Genomic DNA, 20,760 nt, shown 5'->3' with positions numbered 1-20,760 from the left:
TGAGTCATTTGATCCATGGAGATCAAATGTTACTAATAATGGTTAATTGAAATAGTGGTTTCCTAATTTTCCTAATACCTGGAAACTAAAATCTGTATATTAAACATATAAGTTGTTGTGGAATATTTTTCTACATCATTAAAATGTTAAGAAACACTGGAAAAATTAAAATTGCATTTGGTTCATCTTGTCCAAGTAGTAAGCTTAGGTGGTTTTTTATGTTCTCAAAGCCATTGCTTGGTTGTTTTTTTTAGGTGTTTTCTTCCTCTAGGAACGTAACAAAGAATCTATCCAAGTCCTAATCCTGTCCATTCTGTTTTTATTTTATTTCACTCCTATCCATTGAAAGGTTTTGTGTAAACTTAATAGTACATTGGTACTATGGGTGGACTAAAAATTTTTTCTTCCATTTTTATTAATTACATTTTTTTTTTTTTTTTTTTACATGGTCTAGAAACTGCTGTAAGTAATGAAATTTATCTTCCACCTAAAAACAATCACAAACATCCATTCTCACAACAGAATTTAAACCTTGGTTGGAAGGCAGATACACTAACCACTTAGCCAACCAGACATGCACATTCCTGTTTATTTCAACTGATGTAAGCCACAGGTTTACTATACCTTGAATTCTCTCAATGTCAGGAAGTGCAAAGCTATTGAGAGAATTCAAGTCCACTTATTAGCCTAGCTAAGTTCAGTGCTAGTGTCTCTTTTTGCTTTTTTTTCTTCTCCTAAATATTTATCACTTAATACCTTTTTTCAATATCATGATCAAATTCTTTTGCTTGAAATAGTTTTAACTTTAAAAACATACCACTGGCATAATATATTTTAAAAAAATTTCAGTAGAAAATTCAGTAGTGGGATGCTTAAGGGTCAAAGCTGTATAATTTACATGAGACCTCCACATAGCCGTTAAAGGAATGAGGAGAACCGACCAGGTTTCTGACCTGAAATCCTCACCTTCTTGTGGTGCACCCTGTTAGGTATCTAACTGGACACTGAACAAATTTAAAAGGACTAGTAATTTGGGATTTAGCTGACTTAAACCTTCTTTTGGCTTAAACCACAAATAAAATGATGGAACAACACAACAGAATTTCATGCTGGCCGGGGTGTCGCCTGGTTAAACAAGGTCCCCGTTGTTTTTGCCAGAGAACCAGGCTGAATAGCGAAAAGTCGGTTACTGGAATAAATCCTGAAATGCACCCTAACTCAACATCACCAGAGTGAAAGAACTGTATTATCAACATAAGAAGCCTGAATAGCAAAGAAATGGAGCTGGCTGAGGAATTGGACCGGTACCAGATAGATATAATAGGGATGACTGAAACAAAAAATACAAAAACTGGTGAGATCTTTCTAAGCAATAAATACAAAATGTTATATTCAGGCAATAACAATGGGAAAAGAAGGAGTAGTTGTGTTATTCAACACTAAATACGAAGCTAATCTTCTTGAATGGCAGGCAATATCAAGTAGAGTTGTGTGGGCAAATATCAGAATGGAGAACTGAACAATGAGACTAATTTGTGTCTGTGGTACAACTGGAAGGTTCTACTAAGGTATTAGTGGAGGAATGTTTTTAAAGATTTTAGAGAAAGCAACTGACACAATGAAAAAGGAAAAGTTTGTCCTTGTTGGGGATCTAAATATGCAGAGTAGGAAATGATGGTCTGACACACAAAAATATTTTGGGATAATTTAGAGAAAAGAGCAAAGCTAATAATAATGCAAATACCTGTTGGATTTCTGCTCAGGACATGAACTGGTTATTATTAGCACAAAGTTCCAACATGAAAATGTGCATTGACTATGTTATTGGTGATAGGGATATTTTCTCACTGGTGTCCTGCACCAGTGAGAGATTTGAAATTAGAAGTGATCATAATTTAGTCTTGAGCAAGATAAAATTGAATTTCATATTGAAAAGAAGAACATGTAAGAAAGTTTTCAAGCGAATAAAAGTTGAGCAGCTCTCAGATGTGAACTGTAGACTAAAATACACAAACATTATTTAAGAAAAAAAGAAAGAGTTTGAGAACAGGAACCAAACATTGGACATTCAGTGACAAGCCCTGAAGAAAACACTAATTGATTCAGCCAGAGAGGCATGTAGCGAGGTTGTCTGCAAGGATAAAAAATCAGAACTCCATGATGGAAACTGAAAGTTAAAGAGGTAATGAAGGAAAAGAAGAAAGCATATTGAAAGTTCCTGGAAAATAAGTCAGCATGTGCTCTTATAGAATACAGAGACAAATGTAAGAAAGCTAAACACTGTGTAAAACTAGTTAAACAAAAATCATGGGAAGACTTTTGGTAAGAACATAGAAAATAAATATCAAGAAGGTGGCAAAATATTCTGGATGCTATTGAAAAAAGCTCAGAAATGGAGGAAAGGGTGCTGGAAAAAGAATTAGAGATGATAAAGGTGACATGAAAACTGGTGAAAAAGGATATCCTAGATGGTATGGAGTAATTACTTCGAAAAATTGCTAAACGAAACAATCGGTAACGGCACAGTAGTTAAAAAAACACTCAACAGACATGCAGTCAGGAATACATATCCATACCTGAAGTAGAAAAAAACCATGAAAAGTTTGAAATGTGGAAAGGCATCTAGAGTAGATGATATTTGACCAGAAATGCTCAGTATGGGAGGTATCAGTCTTGCAGTGGCTGCACTGCATACTTCAGAAGGTCTGGACAGAGGGACGAATTCCAGATGATTGGAGTAGAGCTCTCATAGTACCGATATACAAAAAGGGAAATAAAACTGAATGTGAGAATTACAGAGGTATTTCCCTACTGAGTGCTCCTGGTAAGATTTATGCAAGTATACTTGAGAAACGGTTGAGAAAATTGTAGAATGGAAGCTTTTGTGAAGAACAAGCTAGATTAAGGCAGAATAGAGGCTGTCAGGATCCAATTTTCACTTTATTACAAATAGTTGAGAAATCGTGGGAAAATAAGAAAGATCTGTATTTAAGTTTTGTAGATCTGCAAAAGGCAAATGATGAGGTGCCAAGAGAAAAGCTATTCAAAATGTCACAATTATATGATGTCAATGGAGCATTATAACAAGCAATACTTAGTCTTTATTTGAGTGTAGGTCAATAGTTAGAACTGAAGGAAGTACAGGAAGATGGTTTAATGTTAAATCTGGTGTGAGACAAGGATGTACATTATTCCTTCTGTTATTCATTATCTATATAGATGAATTATGAAGATAAGTGGTATTCAACATGATATCAAAATTGGAGATGTTAATCTCAGCTCTTTACTTTATACAGATGATGTTATACTTTTAAATAAATCCAATAATTTGGTATGAAAATCAGCAATAACAAGACAAAAACATTGAAAATAAGCAGAAGCATTGAAAATATCAGCTGCATTGTGAATGGAGAACCTACAGAATAAGTAAAACATTTCAGCTACTTAAGGAGAGATTTTTAGTTAAGATGGTAAATTAAATACAAAAATAGACAATAGAATCAACAAAGCCAGCATGGTAGGAAGTCAACTGAATAAATTTATATGGAATAAGAGAAAAAATTAGTCAAAACACTAAATTAGTTGTATACAAGACAGTGTTCAAACCAATTTTAACTTATTTTTAACTTTAACTTACAGACCACAAATATGAGAGTCCAGAAAGATTAGGAGAGTGAACAGATGGCATCAATGGCAATATCATATTAAAAATGAGAACATTAGGAGATAACTTGACATTATTAGTATCCAGGAATGTGTTAGCAAAGCTAATCTCAAGTGGTATGGTCACTTAAACAGAATGGGAGAGGAAAGATTAGCAAAACAAGTGTTCTCTGCCAGGTTGGCAAGAAAAAGACCAAGATATAGGTAGATCGATACAGTAAAAATTGCCTTAGAAGACAGAAATATAAGATCTGATGATGTTGGAATCTTGACATATAAGATTGATTTAGAGGAAAATTGTTGATAGGACGTTAGTAGTGATGTAAGTTCTCATATATCCTGTATACCCCTTAAGGGTACATGTCAGGAATTTTGATGATGATAAAATTCAGTAGTAATGATTCAAATTAATTATTTCAAGCCGTTAAATTCAGCGTGAGAAGGCCTTCTATTTTACACAATAAAATAAAATAAATAAGCTAATGCCTTTTTATTCCTGTTTAAGCCCAATCTAACTTTTGGAGACTGAGTGGGCAGTTCAATCCCCACTGGTACCCAATCAGAGAAAACTGGCCCAAGGCTATCGCTAATTAAGCAGGACGCAGTGAAGAGACAGCTCAACAAGTACTGCCATCTCATGCTCCCTAACACAATATATTTAATGTCTGAAATAGTGTGGGTTGTATGGTCGATTTTCTTGAGTTTCCGGGAGAAAAAACCTGCTTACCCATGCCAGAGATCAACTAACCTGGGAACCAGCCGAAAAAAGACTTAGAAAAACTTCTTCTAGTTGCCAACTAGATTTGAAACCAAGTCTTTCTTCGTGCAGCCAAGCACCATGGTGTATAAACATTATATCCACTGAGCTACATAGTCTCTCATTCTACACAATACCATACCTATATACTTACCACATTCAGCCAAACTGATTATATCCTTGATATGGTTGTATGAGTCTTAGATTAGAAAATAACCCACAGGAATAAAAAGAATGAATATATTTAGTCCTGTTGTCACCTTCAGTCATAATTCAAACAACTCAGCTTTTCTTCACAAAATACAAATAATTTAGTTTATTTTAAAATATGCTATATTAAACATGCACTTAACTTGCAGTCCTAATCAGCAAGTCACAAAATTATGTTCACCAGATGAACCTGATTCATGTAAGTGGAAACACTGCTGGCCTGGTTGGCTGAGTTGTTAGCTATCTGGTGTCCAGCCAAGAGGCTGTGGGTTTGAATCCTGTCAAGGGCATGGATGTTTGAGATTGTCCTACTAACCAATTACCATATGTATTGCTATGCCCTGGTTCAGTATGACCTTTGTCTTTGCCATAAAAAAATCAAATCAGATCAAATAAAATAATAAGTGGAAGCACATAAGATCAAACGAATTCTCCTGATAATATTACTTCTTTTTCTCATCTGACTAATCTTACAATCCACTACACTGCATATAATTTCCTGAAATTATGACACTGGGTTCAGATTATCTTCGAGTAGCAAGAGACAGAATGTGGTATGGAGTACTTAAAGCTAAAGTGGTGTTTCACTCGGACAGCTGTGCAGTTAATCCTGCATTACAATGAATACTGTTATAGGGAACCAACATGCTGTAATAAACCCAGTGAATCTCAGGCAAAGCTCCATGCCATCAAAATGCTTTTTTCTAACAGAATCTCACCAAAATAAATCTTCCACTATAGTCCATTATTCTTTTGGTCCCAACAAATTTATTATAAACAAATCGTTGAACTGAAATTATCCACTGTTTCTTATATCTTCATATTACTCTTCACTGCTTTCATTTACTTCTGATAGTATATTTAACATTAAAATATACTGTATATTATTTCTGGGAAAACTCCCATGTTACTCCTCTTTATAAACTATTATAATTACAGCTATTTTGCCTGCTTCAGTTTAGCGACGGTACGTGGCAACAGCACGATTCACGAACCACCTTTCCCCTTCCCCCTCCCTATTTTAAAAAATTAATCCTTTCACTTTTTTCCCCACCCTATATAAAAGTATATGTTTCTATATATTACGAAAAAAACCCGGGTTTTTCTAACTTATTCTACCACACCGCCAACCCCCCCCCCCACACACACACTCTGCAGTTTTCGACATCGCAGACTGAGGAAAAGCCACAACACCCAGAAAAAGATATGTGCAATTTTCTATTCCTTAGGCTACATATACTTTTTAGTACATCTACACTCATAATGCCCTAAGAATCCATGAGTAAATAGCCAATGACATTTAAACAGGAGTACTCCTAAACTGAAGCAGGCAAAATAGCTGTAATTATAATAGTTTAAAAAGAGGAGTAACATGGGAGTTTTCCCAGAAATAATATACATAATTTTCTTGTGTCTTATAACCATACAACCCCTAACATTGGCTCTCTACTCATAACTCCCCCACCAACCCCCAACCCCCCCCCCCTCGATCACAAACACCATTAAAAATAGCCTTCACCTAATGCACATACCAACATAAGCATATGTCATGGTCGCACGTCACATGTTCAATGAGTGCATAAACTTTACAAAAAGCACATACCAAAAAACCATCCTAACATACACTGCTCAAAAAAATACACATAACTTTCCTCAAAAAATGCCTCGATCACAACATCATACCAAAATTCGCGACAGTACGTGGCAACAGCACGATTCACGAACCACCTTTCCCCTTCCCCCTCCCTATTTTAAAAAATTAACCCTTTCACTTTTTTCCCCACCCTATATAAAAGTATATGTTTCTATATATTACGAAAAAAAACCCGGGTTTTTCTAACTTATTCTACCACACCGCCTACCCCCCCACACACACACACTCTGCAGTTTTCGACATCGCAGACTGAGGAAAAGCCACAACACCCAGAAAAAGGTATGTGCAATTTTCTATTCCTTAGGCTACGTGTACTTTTTAGTACATCTACACTCATAATGCCCTAAGAATCCATGAGTAAATAGCCAATGACATTTAAACAGGGGTACTCCTAAACTGAAGCAGGCAAAATAGCTGTAATTATAATACTAAAAATATACTTATTTTTAATTAGTAAAATCTTGAATTCTCACTGAGATGCAACTGGGTCCAAAAATTTTGCTTTTTTTTTTTCTTCTTCATTATCTTTCTGCCTGGGATAGCTTTAACTACTAATTTTTAAAATATATCATTGGCATAGTAGACTATTTTTTAAAAAAGATTTAATTTTGTAAAAAAATTCATATGCTGCTTCATATCCATGTTATAGACATTGAATGGTTTCTATATTATTTCAAGGCCTCCATAGAGTCACTAGGCTAATCATGGGAGGTCTTTTCATTCTACACAGTACTATAGTTGGAATTCTCTCAGTGTTTAGTGCATTCAATTCCTACTGTGGAAAAGCATTCCACTCTCGCCCACCATCCATTCATCCATGAAAAGAATCTACTCATTCCCTTGCTTACGACATCCCTCATTCAACTTCCAGGGATAACTTTTTTTCATTATCTACTGCTCTATGCAATAAATCCTTTACAAACCACACTCACTCCCTCAGTTTATCCTTATACTGTTCATCAAAGAAGGCCTTAACATCATGTCAAGCACTATCCAACATTTGTGCAGTATCTATCATACTTAGCTTTGAACTCATTAATAGTCATGTCACCCACAACAATCTCTGGCAACATATTCCTCATTTACTGCTCTCCAAGCAAAAAATCTAGTCCTGACCCCCCCCCCCCCTCTGCTAACTACATGCTTGTTCAGTTCCCAGGATGCCCCCCCCCCCAGTTCTATTCTGAAAAATTTCCTGTGTTAATCTTGTAAAAACCCTTCAGTAATCTGTCTCAATCATACCATCCCTTTTCTGCCTGTCGACCAATTTGTTATCCAAAGATCTTCAGCTTATCCTCATAAGGTTCATTCCATAGACCTGCTACCATCTTGATCACTTTCCTCTGGATCTCTCCACCTGTTCATCATTGCCAAGAAATCCAAGTGACCAGACCTGCATGCAGTAGTCAAGATGGGATTTTATTATTATTACGTGACACCTCCAAGGAGTCCAAAGACTCATCGAGGGAGGACACCTACTCTACAGCTCTTTACCACTGAGTCCACTAATTACAGTGAACCACATCATCACTACTGCCCACCACCACCACTAGTATTTTCACAGACAATCGCAAACATCCATGCCACGGTGGGATTCGAACCCACAGCCTTTTGCTGAAGAGCAGATATGCTAACCAGTTGGCCAGCCAGGCCGGTTCTTATCATGGATCGATAAAGAGGAATAATAGCCTGCTGCTCGTCAAAATATTCTACAGTAACCAAGTAATCTGCTGAGCTGCTTTAACCACTTTTGCAATTCCACATTCCTGATACAGTTTAGTTACAATAAAATAAATTACAATTTGCATGTTTTAAAATAATTATTTGAAATAACTGAAAAGATACAGTAGTGCAAAAAATTTGAACCAAATGCAAAAGTCTTCTTTATTGTTATCACCTTAATTCAGTCAACTTATATACGATCGTAGAAACCAAAAGAAGTGTTCAAGGGATTTTTTGGTAATTTGCTATAGTGAAAGTATGTTATAGATATATGCTATTATAAAAGTTAGCAGAAGGGCAATATACATCTATTCATTAGATTACATAATATTCACTTTTATGCAAATACAATCGGCTCTCACTCTTGGCAGAGCAGTTTAAAAGTACCAGGTCTCATCTCATCACTGAAGTTAAAAGGTTAATGATCCAATAATTTTAAATTTATAGATTAATATTTATTTTGAAAAGACTACTAATTGAAAACCATACCTGTATATTCTTGAAAAGATAATCACCAAACTTTTCAGAGTAACAAATTCAATTACTTTTAGGAATTTTTAATGGTATTCCTGAATTTATAAAATAAGGTTAAAAAATAGTAAAAATCTATAATATGCATCACAAGTTATGAGGAAGCGATGAGATGAATAGAATTCAAATAATCTCATAGCTTCATAGCAACCTCAACTTTCTGAGGTTGATGTGATCTTATCCTATAATCTGATGATGAATTTTTGAAATGGCCAGCACATCATTAATATCTCTGGCTTGTGATGTATATTATAGGTTTTTAGTTCTTAGTCTTGTTATATCTTTTCTATATTCATATTTATTTCAGAATTTAATGTTTCACTGTATTATATTCTTGCCATATTTTTTATGTTTTGTGTATATCTCCTTGTCTTCATTTTTTGTATTATTGTTGATTTTTACTGTTTTTTGAACTCTATAAGTTCAGTAATAACATTAAAATCTTAAACGTAACTAAATTTTCTACTCAGAAAAGTCATTATCCTTCCTTCCTTTCAAGAATATACAGGTATGTTCATCAGTATTTTTTTCAAAATAAATAGTAATATATAAACCTTTTGGATCCATTAACCTAAAGCAGGTTGGTTACACTGAAGCTGTTCCATTTCCATGAAGTGTAATAGTTATAAAGATTGACATCAATTTTAAGAGATACATGAAACAATTTCAGAAATCCCATCTTATTACACTTTGTTTTTTATCTATCCCATAATGTGAGAGGTCACAAGTTCCATATAACACAATAGCATCACATGTGGATAAGTGACCACTCAATATTTCATATTGGTTTCTGTTTCTTGAAGAGCTGGAGTTGGAGTATTTATTAAGGAAAATGGTATGGGGAAGACTGTTTCCAAAGGACAAATGTAGATAGAATTAAAGATGAGAATGATCAGTTAAGCCTGAAGCTGAATTGCAATATGGATATTGACCAGCAGCTGTTTGTGTTTATGAATGTTTAGAGGAAGGTGAAAGAATGGTGATGACCAGTTTGCTGGAACATAAATATTCATGATACCTAATTATAAGATGTAATGTAATAAAGTGATTGGAAGAAGGCTTTGCAAGAGGAATCGGCTATTAAGCGCACTTCCCTCTTTTGAAGCAAGGAGGTTTTTGGTGCTTTAATGTGAGGACAGTATTCCACAGAGAGATTTGGGATTTCTAAAATGTTAGAAGTCACAGGTTAGAACAACCATTTTGAATGAAAGAGGATGCCATGTTAAAATTTTGAAGGCTGAGGATATGATGTAGTTGTGTCAAGATAGGCTGGTGTGAAAGGCACCTTAAGTATAAAACTGATCTTGATGATTCCATAATGCATTATGGGATGCTAAGGCAATTAATCTGAAGCCATTAGCCTCCATATACAAGTAGCTTAGTCATGAAGATATGTCACATGCAAACTTTGCTTATACTTGGATCAAGGATCAAACAAGAATATAATTTCTTGGAAAATATAATTCACTTTGTAGCCAAGTGAAAAAACTTCTTATAACTATTTCTGATCCAAGATATTTTAATGAAATGATACACCTTTTTTGCTACTTGTATGTGAGAAATACATTACTTCTGTTAATTCAACTTTTGGTATATTCCTGGGTCTGGCTACCACTGATGAGACCTTGATAAAGGTTGAAATTGGTCTGAATAGCACCCCATGTGCATAGTATTATGTATATCTGAAAGGAAGTGCTTTGAATTATGGGATACTATAGTAACTGATGTGAAGATATCAGCCTCTATATGTAGCCTAATCATGAAAATATTTGATAGATAAAGATAGATAAACTTTGCTTTGTTTGCTTACACTTGGATAAAGGATTAAACAAGAATATAAATTCTTGGCAAGTATAATTTACTATGTGGATATGTATATAATTGAATTAGTTCCAGAGTTATTCTGCCCACGAAACAATTCAGTCTTCCATGTTTGTTTCTTGTTATTGAGCATCATTAGCGTATTTTTTTTTTTCAATCATGTCAGAGAAATGTAATTACTCTCAAGAAATGCTATAATTAAATGCAGTGAAGATAGGCAAGCACTTATTTCCATAAAAACTAATCTTAGTAACCTTGATTGTGAACAAAATACCAAAAGAAATTATCTCTATTCATAAAAGAAAGGTCATTTATAACTTCAGGAATGGGTATGCAAAGTTTGTATACAATTACACAAAAATAAACTAAGATTCATATTTGTGCCATCAGTATTTGTAAAAGAATAGTAGTATATAGAGGTGTTTTGATTTAGCCACCTTTTTTTTTTTTTTTTTTTTTTTTTAATTAGGTACTGGTGTAACAGCATACTGCCTTCATCCAGGAGTAGTAAAAACAGAACTTGGTCGTCACCTTGGAGAATCTGTAAATACTCCAGTAGCATGGTTTTGGACAGTTTTTTCAAATTTATTTTTTAAAACACCAAAGCAGGGAGCACAGACCACCATTTATTGTGCTGTGTCCACAAAACTCAAAGATGAATCTGGATTCTATTACAGGTTAAGTAAAATACATATAATATTTTGTTTTTCATTAAACAGTGACTTTCATACTCTCTAAGAAACAATATATATTCTATGACATATTACTTAAAATCAAATACAGTATGAGTGCAATATTCAGTCAAGAAAAGTCTTGGTGTTGACAAGGAGTATAGTTATTGATGCTAAAAAATTTTAGATATATCCTGAGTGATCTATAATGAAATATTAAGTGACTTTTAAAGTAGCAGTTCTCATCCTACGGAAAGCATATTTGGAGAAGTGGGAGCTGTGATAGCAATCCATGGAGAAAAACAATCTGTATGTTGAATATTCAATTAACTTTTAAAATAATAATCTTTAAACTTGGTGTAAGTGCAAGAGGAAGAGAGGAACATGTGGACAATGCCACAGCATAAAAAAGTTTTGAATATTAAATCAAAGGTGAAAGATTGGTGAGACTGTATGCAAGGAGACCAAGAAGAAGAAAGAAATCTATGTAATAAAGTAGACAGAGGTTAAAGTTCAGGAGATGCAAGATAGAGAATGATAAGGGAGGGGAAAAATTAAATAGGTAAAGGAATATAAAAAGAGAGTTGACTACAGTGGTGAATAGCAAGTTATTCACCACTCTAAATGCTTTAAGGGAGATGTGGTACAAGATTCAGGGATTGACAGCAAGGTAACTTTGAAATTACCCCTGTCAACTTACTGCAGTTATTAAGGCTTGTGATTGATCCACACGATAGATTAAATTCTAATTTTCCTCTATTTATTTTTTCTCTTTCTGTCACAAAGGAAGTTAGAGGAAAGTGTAATATCTGCTGACAACAAAAAGAAAAAAAAAGGTTTGGTTGGGAATTAAAAGCCATACCTGAAACTGATTTCACTCATTTTTTTAAAAGATTCCATTGTTTACTTATCGATCTTGGACTTGGCAATTTTTAAAGTAGCCAGATGGGAAAAAAGGCCACTAATAAAGCAAAAAAAAAAAAATTACTTTAAGTAATGTTATGATAATAGAATACAGGAAAAGAATCATAAATTGCATACTTATGAAGTCCATATGTCATTCCAGAATTTTGCATACCCTGGAGAACATTACTTTATGAACCAAAACACATTAAATTGACTTTTCCTGACTAAGCATGATAAAGATGAGAATGAGGACTTGCCAATACAAACAGAAACAGGGAAACGTTAAACAAATAAAACTAATGCAAAATCTTTTACTAAAATAAAGAGCCAAAAGCTTCACTTCAGCAATGCAAAAATTATAAAATTCAAGTGGATATTAAATCCAGCATTATTTCAAAGCCGAATACAGAAACTATATAAAAGTTTCATATGAAATTTGACCAGAGAGCTTACGGACATGCCTCCTATGACAAGTGTTCATATATTCAACTCGTACTGGTCCATTTTGATAAAGTTTCACTGGCCTGACAGCTGTTTCAAACTGGTTGGTTTTTGTCAGACCAGGCAGAAACCTTAAGAGAGCAAAAACTCTCAGTACTAAGGAACTGACAAAACGGGTGAAGCAAAAGCTTTTCATATTCCCGGCTATCTTGGGAGAAGCTGTGAGTTGAGAAAGTTTGAGCTAATTGATCGCCCTGAGTGGGCTAGGAGATTAATCCTCAGTGTTGGGGTTTAGGATGGCTTTAGGTCTTTTGTGCTTAGAATAGTCCATTGCGTTGTAATCGGTAGCCGGTTGGATCAGACTGTTAGGGTGCACAGTTGCTTTTGAGAAGAATTTGATTGCTATAGTCTGCTTGAATGTGTAAATATAGGGGAGATTTGTGTCCCGATGTAGAAGTACTAAGGAACTTGAAACATCAGATAAGTGTATTTTCCATAAGCAAATTCTTGATTGGTGTGCAAAAGTATTTACTAAAATAAAGAGCCAAAAGGCTTCACTTTGGCAATGCAAAAATTATAAAAATCAAGTGGATATTAAATCCAGCATTATTTCAAAGTCAAATACAGAAACTATAAAAGTTTCGTATGAAATTTGACCAGAGACTAATGCAAAGTCTTGGCATAAGTTCATTCTCAACACATGCTTGGTCTCTTCCTTCCTTACTGGCAGAAATGGATCCCACTGCTTTCCTGTCAAAGCAGTATACACTACTGAAGGTTGAGTTGAGATTTAGCAAACAAAATTAATTTTGCATTGGTCAAATTCATACATATGTACACTGTGACAGTACAGCATAATCAAATATTATGTTAGCTAGGCATTGCCTAATTAAACAAGAATTCTTGCTATTTTCTTCTGAGAACAAGCGCAAACAGGGAAGGATAACTACTATAACAACTTCAACAAATTGATTCCTTATTGCCAGTGGTGATTGAAGTATCAAGAAAATAAACAAAGTGGTTCTACCAGAGGAATCACATCATGATGACATGATTGACTGTTACTGAGAAAAAGAAGACAGGTAACAAAGAGATAAGAGAAATCCTTTTATTTTATACTTAACTACATAAACTTCTTGAATAGGAGACAATTTCGGGAATAATGGAGAGTTTTGAGGGAAAGTGAACAGTGACACTTATTTTATGTCTATGGGCCCAAAGAAGATGGAAAAAATTAAAAGAAATTTTTAAGTTATCAAAGAGAGCAGTTGATATAACGAAAAAAGTTCAAGAGTTCTTATTGAAGACCTATCAACAGAGTAGGAAAAAACATCCTGGACAGAATTTTTTTTGTTCCAGGAAAATGTGGAGAAAAGTAGCAAGGCTAATATTAAATACTTATTGAATCTCTGTGGTTAGCCATTACTAATACCATGTTGTATTATAACATGCATGAATAACAACTATGCAGGCTACAAGAGTACAGAGAGGATTTGAAATAGGAAGTGATCATTATTTGGTTGTGAGCAGAATACAAACTATATTATTATTATTATGTGATACTCATATTATACTCATAAAGGGAGGGCAGGTGCCCTCCCTTTATGAGTATAATATGAGTCCAAGGACTCATAAGAGCACCTGCTCTACAGCTCTGCATTATTTCTCACAAAAAAATAACTTTGCTCTTCCAATCTTATCCAATTCCAATCTTGACAATACTCAAATCTTTATTCAAGATGAGATTCATCTTTTCAGAATAACCCTAACCTCTAATCTCGCTTAGCACAAACATATTGCAAATATTGCCTCCTCTGTATCCAAAAAATTAGGCTTTTTCTTTTGCTCAAGGCATTACTTTAACCGAGCCTCCATAGCTCAGTCGGTATAGACTAAGCCCTTTGGTCAGAAAGACCTGGGTTCAATTTCTGTCCATAATGTTAGGAACCTTTTATCTAATCTCTTTCAACTAAAGGTGAGTTAGTCGGTCTCATACAGAGATAGTTTTTTCACCCAGAAACTCCAGTTTTTTGTCCCGCAGAACAGGCAAACTAGCCCATGAACACACGCAGATCTACAGTCATAAAATACATACTTGAAATCCCTCATCAGAGGGCTCAAGTCCTACGGGACAGTTGAGGAAAATTAGAAGTATCCCACACGACGACAACATTACTTTTAACTCCACACAACTCTTAATTCTATACAAATCACAAATCCATCCAACTATTGAATACTGCTCTCATATCTATAGGGTGATACCCCTAAGAGCTCCCTAAAAATACTGGATTCTTTACAGAAAAGAGCAGTTACATTGATTGATGATCCCCCCCCCCCTCTCACTAATGCACTCTGCTTTCACATAAGCATTCAGTCTCTGCAGCCTGCATCTTCTATCAATACTTTTATGGCCACCGTCCATCAGAATTGGCATCATTCCCCCCCCCCTTGCAAATCTGTCCATCAGCTAACCAACACACTCTCACAGTTCAACTCTCTAAACCCACAGAACAAATTTCTCCTCATTTTTGTTTATCCCTTCTACTGCTTCCCTCTGGAACAGTCTTCCACCACGTGTATTTCCCAAGAAATACACTAGTATTGTAAATTTGAATAAGTTCCTTATTGCCAATCCACAGTACTAGTGTACTATAGTAGGTTGACCAACCTCTCATTGATGGATTCTCCATTAAAAAAAAAAAAAAAAAAACATAAATAAGGAACTGAATGTCAAAACTGCATATCTGTAGGCAATAGGGAAAGTTTTTAATTTTAGTTAATGTGAAGAGTTTTTATATAAACAAGTGAGAATGGTCAATTTCTACCTTCAGAATCTACAACACATTCTGTTCTCCATACAACCTTGACCATTCTTCTGATCTCTATCGAATCAGTTGGAGAGAAAGCCATTATTTACTTGACCAACAACTAGGTATAATAAAAACTGAAATCCTTTCTTTTTCATAAAAGATTTGTTGATAGGTGTCGCACTGATATGATCGTCGGCTTGTGGAGAGCTCCTGAAAAGATTAATAGTATTTTTGTGTTATCATTGGCAATTTTACTAGAATTTTACTTAGTATTGTTTGCTTTTTGTTTTTGGTGTGTCTGTGCGATTTTTGTGTGTTTTCTGTGTTATTTTAATTATTATTTTGAAGATAAGATAGCGTGCATATGGCACCGGGGGAGAAAAAAAAAAAATGGCGGCTAGGTCGCCATGTTTGTTTAAGAGTTTTGATGTAAAAGAGTTTATGCAATGTGCTGTCTGTGAGATGTATTCTTTGCGAAGAGCTGTGGGAGTCTGGTTAGATGGTGATAGTGGAGTTAATATGTGCAGAAAGTGTAAGGAGAATGAGGATCTGAACCATGTTTCGGGTGGCGAGAGTGATATCATCAACGATAGTCAGAATGAAAAAAATGGCGATGTGATAGGGAATTGCGAGGTAGTGCCAGATAGGTGTAAGAGTGTCGTTGAAAGTGTAAATGAAAGTAGAAATACAGAACGAATGGATGATTTGATTGATAATGAAAATGGTGAGATAAATGTGAGTAGTGAAATCGCAAGATTGAGCGGAGCGATACACAGAGCAAAAAGGCAACTGGAGCGTATAGAAAAATGTGTGCTGAATGTACTGACTAATAAACGGAGAAAGTCTATTACGAAAAATAATAGAATCTTCGTAAACGTCAATAAAATGAGGATATATGGGGATTCGCTATTAAGAGGTGTGATAGTTGAGATTTTGACGAAATCGTACCAGCCGGGTGCGAACATACAGGACGTCAGCGAATCTATTCGAGTGCAAAAACAGAGGGTGAAAGAGTTAAAATTGTGGCAGGAACAAATGATTTGAAAGAAGACAAAATGGAAATAATAGAGGATGTGAGTGAATTACTTGAGGTAGCAAAAGAGAAGCGTGAGAGAGTTAGGATGGTGAGTATTTTACCACAGTATGACAGTGAAGTGTTTAGAAGGAGGGCCATAATTGCCAGTGACTTTATGCGTGGGTTATGCATGGAGAGTGGTGTGTAATTTGTGGATGTGTGGAGTGAGTTTGATGGGCGAAAGGATTTATATAAGATGGATGGGTTATATTTGAATAGAGTTGGTGTACGGAGGCTTGAAAAAGTGTTGATGAATGATGTGGAAGTGGATGTACAGACTCAGGGAAACTAGATTTATTAAGGGAGGGGGAGTAGATATGCAGACTTTAAGGAGGCAGTTGAGTGTATGAATGAGTATAATATGCCCTAGCGAGTACAAAGGACAACAAATCAGAATGGGATAGTTAGTATAAGGCATCAAAGTAGAGATGGGACTAATGGGCTTCTGCAATACATGTACACTAATGCCAGGAGTATTAGGAACAAGAAGGAAGAATTTTTGGCCTTGGTTGGCACTTCCAGGCCACAGGTTGTTGGTATTAGTGAAACATGGCTGACAGAAGATGATAAAGCTAGTGGGATTGAATGCGACGGGTATTGCGTGTTCAGGAGTGACAGGGAGAATAAAAAGGGGGGGTGTTATTGATGATAGCTGATGAGTTGCAGCCAAGGAGTATAGAAATTGAACTGCAGGATAGAGAAAAGAGCACATTTGAGGCTGTTTGGTGTGAGATAGAATCTATCAGAACAAAATATACAATTGGGTGCTGCTATATACCAGGTGATGGAACAGATGGTGGGGATAGTATGCATAGGCAAATAGAAGACATGAGTGGAAGGAGGGTAATTATTATGGGTGATTTCAATTATGGTAACATTGACTGGAAAGAGGAGAGGACACATGGGAGGATGGAAGTGGATTTTATGTGGATATTAAGGGACAACTCTCTGCGACAGCATGTAGTGGAAAATACCAGGGGGCAGAGAGTGCTTGACCTAGTAATTGCAACTGAGAATGTGGCTGTAACGAACATGACCATGTTGCCACCAATTGGTGAGAGTGACCATAAGGTCATGAATTGGGAGGTGGCTAAAAGAGTGGAATTTACAATTAAGATAGGGTACATGTGGAATTACCAGGCTGGTAAGTATGACAAGCTTAGGAGTGTGCTTGGCTTAGTGCCATGGCATGTAAAACTGCAAGGGTTGGATGTTGATAGTGCATGGGAGATGGTTAAGAAGGAATTCTAATCAGTAAATTGCAACATATGGAGATGGTTATAGGGTTTTTAAGATGGATAGGAGGGTGGTTGACGGAGAGATATCAGAGAGTGGTTTATTCAGGATTAGAGTCCACAAGACAGCCTGTGACTAGCTGTGTGCCACAAGGATCTGTTCTTGGACCACTGCTGTTTAATTTGTTCATTAATGATATAGGAAAGGATCTGAGAGGAACGGTTCATTTGTTTGCAGATGATGCAAAGTTGGATTGGGCAATAGTGAATGCAGATGATGTCAAAATTTTGCAAGACGATTTGGATAGATTGGAGGTCTGGGCTAAGGAGAATGGATGTCAATTTAATGTGGCTAAATGTAAGGTTATACATTTTGGGGTGAAAAGATTAGCAGCAGTTTACTACATTGGTGGAACTGTACTCCAGGAAATTGATGAGGCATGAGATTTAGGAGTGTTGGTGGATAAGGAGTTGAAATTTAGGGGGCACATTGCAAAAGTGGCCAAATCGGCTCATCAAATCACTTGGTTGCTGAAAAATACATTGACAAGCAGGTTATTGTTCCTCTGTATCGAGCCTTAATAAGATCTCATCTCGACTACTGTGCCCAGATTTGGTCACCTAGGTTTCTTCTTGATGGGGAGGAGGTTGAGAGGATCCAAAGGCGAGTGACCAAGATGATAATAGGTCTGTGATATGAACCTTATGAGAACAGGTTGAGGATTTGTGGGTTGCAAAAATCGGTTGATAGGCAGAGGAGGGGAGATATGATTGAGACATTCAAATTACTGAAGGGTTTCTATAAAATTAATTCAGAAGCTATTTTTGAGAACAGGGCTGGTTGTGGGAGGACTAGGGGACATCCATGGAAACTGGGCAAAAGTGTGGTTAGTAAGGGTGTTAGAGCTGGGTTCTTTACTTTTAGAGTGGTGAATGAGTGGAATGGTCTGTGGTGGATGCTGTGACAGTGAACGAGTTTAAGGTGAGGTATGATAGATACTGTATGAATGTCGAATAGTTGTGATGAATATGATTTGGGGCCTCCCTCGATGAGTCTAAGGACTCCCCAGAGTTGCCCGTAATAATAGTAATAATAATAAAGTTTTTTTAATTACTTTATTTTATTTATTTATTGTAGTAACTGTCGTCAAGAGGAACCAGCACAACAAGGCAGAGATGACAATGTCGCAAAGAAGTTATGGAAACTTAGTGAAGAAATGACTGGCATCAGATTAATAGAAACTTAGTGAAGAAATGACTGGCATCAGATTAATAGAAACTTAACAAAAATAAGCTAAAATTAAGACTTAAACAGATGGGGGGTGGGGGAATCGACAAGAGACTATGTTTATATGAAGCAAGCACCAAGCTGTAATGTGATCATTTGTTAAAGATAAGTATGAGATATTAAAATGAATAAACATGGCAGCATTCTAGCTTGCAGTTGCATAACGTTTTAAAATAACAAGACTATTTTATTTTCAAAACAAGCATTTAAATTCATTCTATACTAAAAGGTCCAAAATTCAATACATCATATGACATTTTCCATCCTTTGTAAATTGTGAAGAAATATATATGGTATTTCTATAACCTGTGATATTTTTGTATGGATTTCTCAAGCAGTCAATTGAAACATTGTCATTTCTTCAAGCCCTCTCATGATTTTTTTTATCTATTTCTAAACATAACTTGACTTTGCATTAATTATTTGTATTCACTGTCAAAGTGTACATGCTGATTTGCTTGCCACTCTACATGACTTTTTCATGTAGAATGTTCCTGGAAAATATATTTCAGTACACTTCATGCTTGAAACATACAACTTCATTAAATTTTTTCACTTTTTCATGTAAGCAACTTGTCCTGTTCAGAACAAGACAGTGATCATTTGACATTTCAAAATCTCCTATAGTTGCTGCTATTCACAATAACATAATGATTGAACCTTTTTGCAAGTGTTCCCATGAATGTGACTATCATTTAATAATGTATCTTTTGTCAGAATGTCAAAATTAAAACCACAGGTTTCCATAGAAAAAAAGCTTATGTAAATCAAATGAGATTAAAAAAAATCAAAATTCCATCCTCAGTCAAATAGAGCTTTCTTTACATTTAAATAAGTGGTAATTATGTTTTCCAATGACTAGAAGAATCTATGCTAAAAAAAAAAAAAGTTTTAACTTTGCTGAGACTCCTGATCCTTTTCCAAAAATTGATTTTTATACGATGTAAAAAAAATGCATTTGATCACCTTCCTTACGATTTTACCAGTGTTATCAAAGCAAGAGTTGCTACTCATCATTACCAAAACCTAATATCGCTATTTCAGAAAGAGAAGCTTTCTCTTAAAAAGAATAGAGATATCGTAATTTTAAAGTCAGACAAAGGGAAACTCTGCAGTAGTTATAAACACAAAAGATAATGAAATATTTCTCATTTACTCTGACTCTTCTGCCTACTCAATACTAGATCATGATCCTATCAAGGCTACCCATGAAAAATACCAGTGATTTGCTTAAGACCCCAAACTGGTACCAGACTTACTACAAAAACTCAAATCACTACATCTCACTCTTCCACTATTCTATGGCTCCTAACATACACATGCCTTATATCTCTTAAAACCAATAATGGATGGCATCAGCTATCAAGACATCTTGCTGGTCTATTAGGACATAACATCAGGTCCTCAGACTTTTACATCAAGAATTCAGCTCATTTCATTCAGAAATTAATATATGCATACCATCTTCTGACATCCTTGCTAGTGCCAACATAGTATTTCCCTTTGCTAACAGATGATGTGTTAGATCTTGTTGGAGATATTTATCCACTGACATCAAACTGAGTACTGCCTCTGATCCAATTTCTTTCAATCCATCAGTTAATCTCTTCAAGGGGAATTTTGAAGAAACTAGCTCAAACTACTTGGAAACTGATAATAACTGTTTCATTGTTTCATGGATATGCATCGATGATATCTTCATTACTTGGAAACATGATCTCTCATGTCTATAGCTATTTCTTTATTCTCTCATTTCATTTAAAACTCGCAATTAAATTTTACATTAGAACTAGAAAAGGATGGTAAACTCACATTCCTAGATGTCCATATCACCAAGAAACCTGAAAATGAAGTCACTCTGGAGGTATATATAGTAAGCTTGCTCACACTGTCTTCATACTTCATCCCTTCACTGTCCTTCTCAAAAGCTAAGCTCATCCACACCCTCAGAACTTGAGCATGTTTGATTTTAAATA

The 20,760-nt window shown here is 35.4% G+C and overlaps 1 protein-coding gene across 3 annotated transcripts in view; it reads left to right on the top strand.

The window, feature by feature from the left end:
- Positions 1–19,582, top strand: part of LOC150105051 (retinol dehydrogenase 12-like) — a 73,689-nt gene extending 54,107 nt beyond the window's left edge. For all 3 annotated transcript variants that reach the window (XM_090396120.1, XM_090396118.1, XM_090396119.1), the window contains 2 exons: positions 10,828–11,035; positions 18,635–19,582. In XM_090396120.1, coding sequence (XP_090252246.1) covers positions 10,828–11,035; positions 18,635–18,743 — 317 coding nt within the window. In that variant the 3' untranslated portion in view covers positions 18,744–19,582. The remainder of the gene's footprint in view (positions 1–10,827; positions 11,036–18,634) is intronic.
- The last annotated feature ends 1,178 nt before the right edge of the window (positions 19,583–20,760 follow it).

The sequence above is a fragment of the Typopeltis vanoorti genome, chromosome 7 (genome assembly GCF_054136105.1).
Source record: "Typopeltis vanoorti isolate ZY-2024b chromosome 7, IOZ_Tvanoo_1.0, whole genome shotgun sequence".
Lineage (NCBI taxonomy): Eukaryota > Metazoa > Arthropoda > Arachnida > Uropygi > Thelyphonidae > Typopeltis > Typopeltis vanoorti.
Note: the sequence above shows the minus strand (reverse complement) of the source record. Positions and strands in the feature narration are given on the sequence as shown.